Source organism: Lathamus discolor, chromosome Z, assembly GCF_037157495.1.
Source record: "Lathamus discolor isolate bLatDis1 chromosome Z, bLatDis1.hap1, whole genome shotgun sequence".
NCBI classification, from domain to species: domain Eukaryota; kingdom Metazoa; phylum Chordata; class Aves; order Psittaciformes; family Psittacidae; genus Lathamus; species Lathamus discolor.
In genome coordinates, this window is record NC_088909.1 from 26928580 (window position 1) to 26940644 (window position 12065).

At 42.3% G+C, this 12065-nt stretch overlaps 1 protein-coding gene across 3 annotated transcripts in view; it reads right to left on the reverse strand.

Moving 5' to 3' along the window:
• LOC136004658 (ran-binding protein 10) overlaps nt 1–12065 on the reverse strand; it is a 77292-nt gene that overhangs the window by 52649 nt on the left and 12578 nt on the right. For all 3 annotated transcript variants that reach the window (XM_065661335.1, XM_065661334.1, XM_065661336.1), the window contains exon 3: nt 8214–8266. In XM_065661335.1, the coding sequence (XP_065517407.1) occupies nt 8214–8266 (53 nt within the window). The remainder of the gene's footprint in view (nt 1–8213; nt 8267–12065) is intronic.

Consider the following 12065-nt stretch of genomic DNA (forward strand, 5'->3'; position numbering starts at 1 on the left):
CCTGACTAGTAAGAGGAAAGATTTAAATGTGGAGTTTGGTTATATGCTACCTCTTCATTGAATAACTCCAGCAAGACAGTGCAGAGACAGTCTTGTCATTACCAGTCTAGCAGAAGTAATGTTAACAGATCCAAATTGCCATAAAAAGTATTAAGTCTTGAACCAAGTATACATTTTGGTACCACCTTAAGTTACTCAAGAACCACTTCTATCCCAAAACTCTATCAAACAGTACTCAAAGGTCTCTGTGGTGCTTAGTCCTGCAGAGGACACAACAAAGTACAAGTAGAAAACACAAAGAAAACAAGCAAGCAAAGAGAAGTAAGCAATGATAATGTAAAAGCAAGTACTCAAACCCCTCCTAATAAATCACAAGACTTCCTTCAGCCATTCTTTAATAATTTAAGTGGTTTAACTAGAAACCTCAATGGCCTCAAGTTCTCCAAGAAGAGCTACAGCAACACTAAGAACACGGCAGGGGGTTGAGGGGTAGGTAAGTTGAATGTTTCCATGCTTCTTTTAGCATTAAACCCTCCTAATGGATAATAACGGAGGGGAGGAACAGAACTTTGGTTTCTCCATGGTGCTCCAAGGTTCTCTACATACTCCACAGGCACCACATATGAGTAGTTTTACTTCAGCCTGATGTGCACAGAGCACAACAGGCAGCGTGCCCATAGCCTGAGGTCTACTTGCCCAGCCTTCACACATGGAGTCTACACTGTCAGCAGCTTGGACTGCCACTGTTTCCTGATCCTTTTTTTTTTTTTTTTTTTTTAAATCATAGAATAGTTTGGGTTAGAAGGAACCCCCAAAGGTTATCTAGTTCAACCCCCCTGCAATGAGCAGGGACATCTTCATCCAGATCAGGCTACTCAGAACCCTATCCAGCCTGGCACTGAATGTCTCCAGGGATGGGGCATCCACTATCTCTCTGGGCATCCTAGGCCATAATTTTACCACCCTCATTGTAAAGAATTTCTTCCTCACATCCAGGCTGAATTTCCCCTCTTTTAGTTTAAAACCTTCTCCCCTCTTCCTGTTGCAACAGGATCTGCAAAAAAGTATCTCCCCATCTTTCTTATAGGCCGCTTTTAAGAATTGAAAGGACAGAATAAGGTCTCCCCCCATAGTCTTCTCTTCTTGTTGCGGTTTAAGCCCAGCCAGTCACTCAGAACCATGCACCCACTCACACCCACCTTCTCCCTCCTGCTCCCAGCAGATGTGAAGGAGAATTGAAAGAACATAAATCACACGGGCTGAGATAAGAACAGTCCAATAACTGAAGTGTAACGTAACACTGCTACTACTACTAATAATAATAATGATAAGGGAAGTAACAAGGGGAGACAATATAAAACTAAAAAGAGAAGGGAAAAAAAAAAAAAACAACAAACAATAAACACAACTGATGCCCAATACAATTGCTCAGCACCTGCTGACTGACACTCAGTCCGATGCAAGCAACAATCTGGGCCTTCCAGGTGCCTCCCCGTAGTTTATCTCCCAGGCATGATGCTCTGTGGTATGGATTACCACTTTGTGGTCAGTTGTCCCGTCTCTGCTCCCTCCAGGCTTCCTGTGCCCCTCCCCACTGGCAGAGCATGAGAGACTGAAAAGTCCTTGATCAGGGTAAGCGCTGCTGATCAACAACTAAAACATGGGTGTGTTACCAGCATTGTTCCCAGACTAAAGCCAAAACACAGCACTGCACCAGCTACTAGAAAGGAGCGGAACCCAGGACTTCTGCAGGCTGAACAAGCCCAACTCTCTCAGCCTTTCCTCATAGCAGAGATGCTCCATCCCTCTGATCATTTTTTATCTGTCCTCTGGACCCTCTCCAACAGGTCCATGTTTTTCCTGTACTAAGGTCTCCAGAGCTAGATGCAATACTCCAGGGAGTGGGGGGTGGGATGGGGAGAGTGTCTCAGCACAGCAGAATCACTCATCTGCTTTCCTAATTTGTTAACAAGTTGCAAGAAGGATAGACTACATCATTAACGTTACATCTAAACTAAAAGCAAAACTTTGACTTGCTCTGTTTCCTGGACTTGTCTGAACTATAATGTTTTTTTTTACCACAGGGAGTAAGACACTGGTGCTTGTGATGGTTAGATTTCAGAAGAGGTCAACACACATTGCCACCAATCAAGAAAATACAGCAAATAGGGATAGAGTGCATGAAGAGCCAGGGATGTTTCATCAGAGAGAAGAGCAAAAAGAAATGATAGATGTCTCCGTGTATATAAAGATGAAAGAAATTAATTATTCTTCAATTCCACATGATCCAAGAGTAATAGACTTAACACTACATAGGAGATTCAGCTTAGACATCAGGAAAAGTTTCCAGCACAAGGACAGTGTTGAAAAAAGTTGCCAGAAAGATAATGGAAGACTGGTTTAGATGCACACCTCTCAGGCAGGACTGATGTATAACTGAATTAGCTTCAGATCAGAATATTTGATGAGGTCTCATCTTCTATAATTATTATATTTACCATTGGGACTAAGTCCTTTAGCACAAGTCCTTCATTTCTCATTGGAGTAACAGTAAGTGACAACAGAAAGCAGAAACTGATACACAGAAATTAACTTCTTTAGATACATTTGAAGTAGAACAATCTCCCAGGTTCTGTGAAAGATTACAGGGAGAAAAAAACCCAACCGAACCCAACCCAAACCAACCCAAAAACCAGACAAAACCAGAAGGAAGGCTAGAAGGAACATCTGGAAGTCTCCTGCCAAATTTCCCACTCATCACAGTGTTAACTTAAGAATTAGATGAGGTTGCCCAGAGCCTTGTCCAGTCGAGGTTTTAAAATCTGACAATACAGCCTCCATAGTAACCCATCCCCAGCCCTAATGAGGAATAGTGTCTTATTTCCAATCAGAATTTTATTCATTGCAACTAGTGTCCATTGCCTCTCTTCCCTGTACTGTGCACCTCCGAGAAGAGTCAGGGTCCATGTTCTCTACAAGCTCCTTTAGACAGCAAAAGACTGTTACTAGATCCCTTTTCTGCCTCTTCTTCTCCAGGGTGAACAAGTCCAGTTCCTTTAGTTTCTCACTGGTTCCTACAATAGAACATCTATCCAGCCTCCCTTCTCTGGTCATCACTGGAAAGAAGCACACCTGCCTGAAAAACCCTCATGAATATCTCTACGGGAGAAATCAGTGTTTTTTTCCTCTGAAAGGAAGGATCAGGAAGACAGAGTCCTCAATAGGCTTGCTTCCCTCTTGCACCTCTTCTGATAACATACAAGATAAGCTGAGAAGAAATAAAGTCCTATCTACAAATGTCAAAAGAAACCTATCAGCAAGAGGAGAATGCAAAGCAAAGGAAGGGATCTGCAAGCAAAGCTAAAAGCGAAAGCTGGTGACTTACAGAAGAGGATGGATGGCTTTCAGAGTAGAGGGGAGTATGGGGAAATCTTAATTCCCAGTGCACATTTTTATTTTTTATCTACATTTCTACAGGAACAGATCACTCACAAGGACCCTTTGCTGAACAGAGACACAGGACAGCTGGACAAACTGTTTCTGATTTGCCTGACCTCACTTAAGGCATCATAGTCCCTGAAGCCAAACCCCAACACAGAGCAGGTCTCTGGACAATTTTTGCTGGTTATTTTGCACTCTAATTCAAGTCTATAAAAGTTTATTGATTTTGAAAGCTTGTTCTTCTGATACAGAGTCTGAAGCAGGCAGAGAGTAACTAAGCCAAGCAGCACACTTTCACTTGAAAAGTAAGGTGAAAAAATAATCAAAGTTTCGTAAAACAAACGGATGGTGAGTGGAAGTTGACACTCCCCTTAATATGTGTAATGTTGCACAGCAGGGTAAGTCAGTTATTAACCAGAGGGTGTTTAAAGTCTGCAAAAGAGATTGGTCAGATCCTATCTATGTTATTTCTTAAACTGAAGCAGGGTATGCCTAAGGGTATGGTTTCACGACATTATAGGCTGAACTAAGATCTTCATGCTAGAGGAGCATCCTTCCTTTCCTCTCTGCCTCGCTGTATGTTCCTCTGGGTTACCCTCAAAGGCCTGTAACAAAAGAAATGTCCTCTCCCAACAGCAGGAAGAACTTGAACCGATGAAGGGGAGAACTGCCTCCAGTGTGCGCTTCTCATCCATAGTAAAGACAGGAACACATCTGTTCCATTTTATGAAAATTTAGTGAAACCTGTGGCAAACCACCATTTTCAGCTGAGCTCAGAAAAACTTAGTGGATTGAGGGCTAAATAATAATCACCATCATTACCATCACCATCATCATCATCACCATAAAAGGATATTTCAGACACTATATTCAGGATGTAAACTTAACAATGTTGCTCCGTAAGTTCTGAAGAAACCAGCCTGCCAAAACCCCAACACAGCGCAACAGCAGAAAACCATCAAAAGCCTGGCAAAGGAGGTGACAAGTGCCAGAGCCAGGTGCTTGCACAAGGGAAGAAGAGGGACTGTGCAGCTGTAGGTGGCAGGGAGGAATGGTCAGGTTTTGATGACAGTAAGTGATATATCAGTTCAGCTGTAACATGTAATTTCATCCTCCGATTAAAAAAAAATACCGCTGGGCACATATGAAAAATAAGTTGTATCTGGGGCAAGAAGTGAGCAGACATTTTAGTAAAAGCCACTAGCTTAAAGCAGACTGTTTATTGGTAAGTGTTGTAGATGTCTTTTAAAAATGTGAACATATGTCAAGACATGTCAGGGTCACAAAAGTTGGCACTTCAATAAAACCCCACAATAATTTCAGACCAGGCGATTGACTTTCAAAGCACAGCCCATCAAAGCCTTGAACAGAAGAGGGACAGGGCATTCTAGTTTCAAAAGCAGTCCTGCTCACAGCAGAGTGGCTCTAGCCACACTTCCACTCTTCAGAGAAACCTCAGCATTACCCCCACCGGCACCAAGCTGGGCTGAAGCCAAAATAAACTTGGCATAAAGTACAAATGCCCTGACTTGGAATTGGATATTGACAAAGTGTTTGTTCTCAGGGGCAGAGAGAGAGGAGCTAGAGACAGAACCCAGCAGCAAGATCATTCTTTGAATTAGGGCTGATAGGGTGTGGAGGATCTCCACTGAAAGTGAGAATAAGAAAGGGACTAGCTTTGGCTCCCATACCAGGCTTTGGGCTCCTAGACCACTGCTTGTGGTGGGTTACATACTGCCCTGTCAGCACACTGAGCCAAAGTTGGTCTGTTAGAGCAGAAATGACTTAGAAAGGATCTAAGGATACAACCCTGGCAGGGTTTCAGGTCACAAAAAGTTAAAATTACACTTTGACATGAAACCAAGTCAAGACTCCAAAGTCTGTCACTTCTTTATAAGCTCTCGCTCTGTACTGTGAAGGACCTGATAACAGTTAAGCCTGACTCTCACTTCAGTTACTTGAGCAATATAACAAAATAAATCAGACTCATTCTCCAAAAGCCAGGAATATAATTACTGAGCTGTAATACAGAGTTACACGGTTCATTTTACACAGATGATGGGAGACGGCCCTAATTATGCCCACTGAATCACTCTTGGCAGCGTAATCCACATGCAACCAAACAAACAACAGGTTCATAGGATCAAATTTGTACAGTTCATTGCTAAACAAGCACTATCTAAGTCTCAAGTTCACTTTACGTTTACTTACACAGAGAAAAGAGTTCCACATTTGCCACCTACACTCTAGAAATAACACTATACACGCACTTTGATTCAAACTGGCCACAAAATATTGCTCATATAGCTCTTGAGTTTTAAAGCCATTTATCAGAAGTGGTTTGGCTCATTGTTAGTCTATAGATGGGGGGGGGGGGGGGGAAGAAATTATGTTGGATGTTCAATTTCAGGACAGCACACTGATGACATTCAGTACATACACCATCTCAGGTTAATATTCAGTGGTGTTTTGTTTATGTACGTACGTGTATGTTATAATCCCAGGAGAATCCTAGGTTAACCATAATCCAACCAGCAGTCTACTGGCCAAGTTTACAAGGCAAACACACCCATCTTTCCACTGCACAAGCCAGAAAGGCATTTCTTGAACAGATCATGCTATGTTAATGGCCAAGTAACTCCTCTTCCTCGCAGCCAAGCAACAACCCTGGGAAGAGACTCATCCTTCATCTCCTACATGCACAACCTGTTTGGGTCAGGAGGTCTGGCAGGGGAGGAGTGCAGAGAAAGAAGTCTGAAAACTGAGATTTCTATACCTTCTGTACACCAGATTACCCTGATCTAGACATTCCCTACCTTTCTGCAACCAAGTATTACTTGAGAAAACTGGCAGTGTCCTGCCTTCCTCCTTTCTTCTTTCTAGTTCCAAGTGCATACAGATCCACAACCTGAATTCTCCCTCCAATGTGCATATGCTGTAGTTTTCATAACAATTATTAACAAATATAGTCTACAGTAAGATGGACATTTTTTAAAACATGGGTGTCACTGAAAGCATTCTCCCCAAAACCTGAGCTATCACATAAGTGTAGAATAATTAAGGAGGAAAAGGACATCCATAAGTCACTTAGTCCAACCCCTGCTAAAAGGAGGTCTAATCGGATCAGGTTAGTCAAGGCCACATGCATCTGAGTCTTAAATACCTCCAAAGACAGAGGCTCCACAAGCTTCGAAATTGCTGGAGAAAAACAGATGCAAGGAAGATGCAACAGGACTGAGGACCTGCCTCTGACAGTGGCCAAAAGACAACTCTCGAGGTCAAGCAAATGTAACCAAAGTGGTACCTGAGAAAGAAAAGTCTGCCTGCAACTGGCTGCAGTTTATCAATGGCCCCCATACTGCACTGACACTTAACAATGCTTCTTGCTTCACTGGTGAAATCTTAGTCAAACTAATTAACTAATCCAATTGGGCTACAATTCCAAATTTCTTCTCTATCAATGCAAAAGGTGCCAAATGCTCCCTTATGCATTCCAAGATCCCCATGCCTCTCTTCAGTGATGAGACAAGGCAGCTGCTCCAGTGCAAAGTTCAGCAGCAAATGTACAATTAAAAGAATGAGCACCAGCAAGTTGGCTATTTTCTGAAATCCCCAAGAACCCTGGCTGGCTTAGTCTCCTTTTCATCTTCTTGCTGACACTCCACCTGCAGTCTTAGCAGAACTTCAGGGACATAGCTATAGAAATATACATTCAGAAATTTATCACAGAGCTACAGAATCACGTATTTTGCCAAGAGAATAGTCGGTGATTTTGCTACAATGCTGCAACACTTTCAATTATAAGGAAAAAAAAAAAAACCACATTCCACTCTCTGAATATGCAAGTTACCAGCAAAGATGAAAGCAAAATCCCCACTGAGAACTAAATTCACAAGGGTCTTAGTGCAAATCCTATGTAAGCTCTTCCTTTTGCTAGGACATTCACAAAACATTCTCCTTTGGAGACACCAAGATGCATAACAACGCATTTCAGCTCTAAAACAACTCCATCAGCAGTAAACCACGCCCAAAATAAAAAAAAAAATGACCACTGGGACCAGCTGTCATTGATCCTGGTACTTGAAGAACATCCACCTTCCACCAAACACAGACCACTTCTGGTTTCCAACCCAGCTGAAAGAATTCCTGCTGCAGAAGTCACTATCTTGATCGCAATCTAAAAATATCGAGTTTACTTAATAAATTGGCTACTGTTAGAGAAAGATTACCAATTCTTTCTTTTCAAAAGGAAGCTACTTAACCAACTTAGTGGATAACCTACAAACACTTCAAACAAAGGAAGCAACAGTATTAACTGGAAATAGGCCTCTGTCACATTCTTCTGCTTTTTTCAGTGGGAAAAGGGAAAGAGAAGACGAAAGGTAACGACAGACCAATTTTCCTGTCATTTTCAGGTTCCTTCATGTAAATTTGTCAAGTGGGATGCACACATGAAACGTCAAATTATTTTGATAGGATACAAAGAAGAGTTTGCTTGCCTGCAAGCTCATTACCTTACCCATTACTCATTAGTTTAATGTTAATTTCCATTATCTGCTAAAATCATCATGGCTACATTAAAAATACTAGTAACTCAGTTTAGGGTAGCGCTCAATAATTCAAAACTTCCAGACCCAAGATACTAATAGTGATGACATTTTTATTAATAGAAACACATCAGCTAATACACATATATATAAATTAAAATCTTTATTTTCAAATGAACATTGAGAACAGACTGTAAACCAAAACAAACCTTAACTGTGACTTACCAGGAAGCCTGTTTAAGTTGACCCCTTGAGCAGACAGTCCTATTCCCATGTACCTTCAAAAAAAAACAAAGTTATCAGTTAAGCACAGAATTGCCAAGCCACCTGATTTCCTGCAGCAGAAACACAGCAGTAAAAAAACACCAACACATAATCATTTAAGGTAAGAATCACTTTTCCATTACCTTTTCACTCTTTTATTGAATCAAAGATAAAATGTCAGTCTGCTTTAGTGACTGACAGCTTTCCCATATACAACTACAGCTATTCTTTAGCTCTTCACGTGCAGGAAGACTGGAAAGCAATCAGCAACTAAACTTCTGGAGGTTTTGGGGTTTGTTGAGGTGGGGTTTTTTCATATATCATTAAAAAAACCCCATTTATATAGGTGGTTAACAAGAGAGTAAAAAATACGTAAGGGCAGCTATAGTATATGAGGACAAATGTCTATCAAGCCTAAGGTATTGCCTAAGGAACAGCTGGCAGGGGATGCACAGGACAGAGCAAACAGTTGTACTTTCCCAGAACATTCTTTCACTTGGCAACACGTATTTTACACATTTCTAAAGTGTCCTTTCTGGATTTCACGCCCCAGTAGATTTCCTCCATTAATCTGATCGTTTTCTGAACCTTTGCAAGCTCTTTGAGAAGACAACATCCTGCAGCTCCACCACTTAATTACTGTCCAAGCTAGTTTTGCTTCACACTTGCATTTTAAGAATTAAAAGACAGGGGAAGAGTGTTTCTCTGCTAACTTTACTCGAGGATTTGACAGTCGTCATTCATAACCCACACCTCAGTGGTCTCAAGTTTGACTACTCAGTCTACTCAGTTGTTCCTCTTACGGAAGCTCCTCTATACATCTTAATACCCTTGCTACACTTCCAGTTCTGTATTCTCTTTGAAAAGCCAGGGGAAACAAGAACAACGAGCCACCAGAACAGCAAGCCACAAAGCCTCATCTTCCTCACTGCAGTATCTATGCGCATACCCATTTTGTTTTTCTATTTCTGTCAATTTGTATGGTCTGTAAATCTTCTAACCCCTGGAACCACAGAAACAGCTTCCCTGCTCGCTTGGTTTTTAACAAGCTTCCATATTTTTAGGTTGCTGTTGGGCTCTTGCTTATGTAAATGTATAAATCCAACAGGCTACAGTAGCAGTTTTCTTCTTGCGGCTTCCTTGACCACCTGCTCCACAAAACACTATTCATGACTAAAAACTTTCTTCAGAATTTGACAAAAACTTAAATTTCTTCAAGCTATGTGAGTTAAGTCTCCTGCAGCAACTCCTCCCTGCTCTTCAATTCTCCAACTCAATCATTGTCAACACCCCAGTCAAATAGCATGGAAATGGTAATAATTATTTTTTTTGTTTACACAGAAATGTTAATCCTTAGAGATCTAAAAGCTTATCAGATCTTTATCTACAATCTCTTTAATAAATGGAACCACATAGTCACAAACATGGCAAATTTAGTCCTTCTTGTGCACTTCACATCCTGGTAGCATGAGTTTTCAGATTTTAAACATGCAAACCCGAGCTTTTCAGGGCTTTAAATTAAGTCAGTCCCTTCTTTAGAAAACATGCCCTATTGCAGAATAGCCCCAGTTTCCAGAGGATCCTCCCCACACCAATTCCTCAATAAAAATACGCCAAGTGCTCCTCCTCCTTGCCTCTCTGGTACCAGGCTAGTATCAGTACTGTGTAAAGCCGGAGAAAAGCATTTTGCAAACTGCTACAGCAGATATTCTGGTTCTCAACTTCCTATGTAATAGTCAAAGTTCTATATACAGAACCACAGAAAGTGTGGCTGCCCCATTCCTGGCAGTGTCCAAGGCCAGGCTGCATGGGGCTTGAAGCAACCTGGTCTAGTGGAAGGTGTCCCTGCCCATGGCAGGGGGTAGGAACTGTATGAGGTTTAAGGTCCCTTTCAACCCAAACCATTCCAGGATTCTCTGATAACTTTTGCTGCTCTTCTATATGCCTTCAGCTCCAAAGGCATCACACCTATCACTTCACACTCAGCAGCTGGCACAATACTTGGATAACTCAGGACAGCTGCGTGCTTATGTCTACCAGCCCACTTAGGATGCCATTTGTTGTCCCTGGATTCAGAAATCCAGTTATCCATACACCTGATAACTGAACTGCCAACCATTGTATGGTCCCCCTTTTCCTTTTAGCTGGCCCTTGGCCTCTCAGGGCTGTCTTCAGAGTGACATGATACATGATCATAGAACCATAGAATAGTTAGTGTTGGAAAGGACTTTAAGAGATCACCTAGTTCCAACCCCCCCACCATGGGCAGGGACAACTCACTCTAAACCATGTTACCCAAGGCTCTGTCCAACCTGGCCTTGAACACCACCAGGGATGGAGCTTCCCTTGGCAACCCATTCCAGTGCCTCACCACCCTCACAGTAAAGAACTTCTTCCTTAGCTCCAATCTAAACTTCCCCTGTGTAAGTTTTAACCCATTACCCCTTGTCCTGTCACTACAGTCCCTAACGAAGAGTGCCTCCCCAGCATCCTTAGAGGCCCCCTTCAGATACTGGAAGGCTGCTATGAGGTCTCCATGCAGCCTTCTCTTCTCCAGGCTGAACAGCCCCAACTTTCTCAGCCTATCTTCATATGGGAGGTGCTCCAGTCCCCTGATCATCCTCGTGGCCCTCCTCTGGACTTGCTCCATGTCCTTTTTATGTTGAGGACACCAGAACTGCACACAATACTCCAGGTGAGGTCTCACAAAAGCAGAGTACAGGGGCAGGATCACCTCCTTCGACCTGCTGGTCTCGCTCCTTTTGATGCAGCCCAGGATACGGTTGGCTTTCTGTGCTGTGAGTGCACACTGAAGCCGGCTCATGTTCATTTTCTCATCGACCAGCACCCCAAGTCCTTCTCCACAGGGCTGCTCTGAATCTCTTCTCTGCCCAGCCTGTAGCTGTGATAATGATATGGAGAATCTATTCCTGGACCTGTAACTTCACACAGCTCAGTGTTTTCCTGCCACAAGATGAGGGCTCTGAGAGTTCAAAGTTTCTTGGGATGAACACTGACAAACAGTGCTATGCCAACGTAATGGCCAGCTACATGCAAGAAAGGTCAGCCAAAGTCCTTCAGCTCTCACCATGAATAAAACAGGTAACTACACAAGCAGGATAAAATTTTTCAGCAACTCTTTGTTCAATATTCAGCAGTTCATTTGGAAGTGAGGTTTGTTAACCACCAGGACAAATCAAACAGAACTTACACCTATTCTGTTGGGTGTTCACCAGAATAAATAATCAAAGAATTCATGTCACTAATTAATGCTTCATACTGTTCCCAGGCTGAATACACCATTTGCCACTGACACGATTTATGTGACCTTTGTTGAATACCAGCTGACTTGGAGAACAAAAGTCTGCTGTTACGAGTGAAAGATCTGAAGTTTGAAAACTAAACTGGTGGAACACCTCAGTTTCAGGTATAGTTGGTTTCAACCACAGTATTTTGCAGGGTTTGGGGTCATGTCAGATGTAATAGTGCTTGGGGTCATGTCAGATGTAATAGTGCTTGGGGTGGCAGGTGGAGAAGTTGGTTATTCTTTTAGCCTGGTAAGGCTTGATTACGCCTTTTCTTTCTTAAATGGTGCTCAAGTCAAGTCTTCATCTCTGATCTGTATCTTGTGCCTTTTGGTATTCCTACATATATTGCTAATCTACACCATCAGTATTTTTTCCTTCCTGAAGGTAAATCAGAAAAGGGATGATCTGACCCTTCCTACAGCAGACAGATACAGTTGAACATGATCCTAAAAGCGGAAGGGAGCTGGGAATCTAATACCTTGGTCCAGCAAAAACAGTTTTTTAT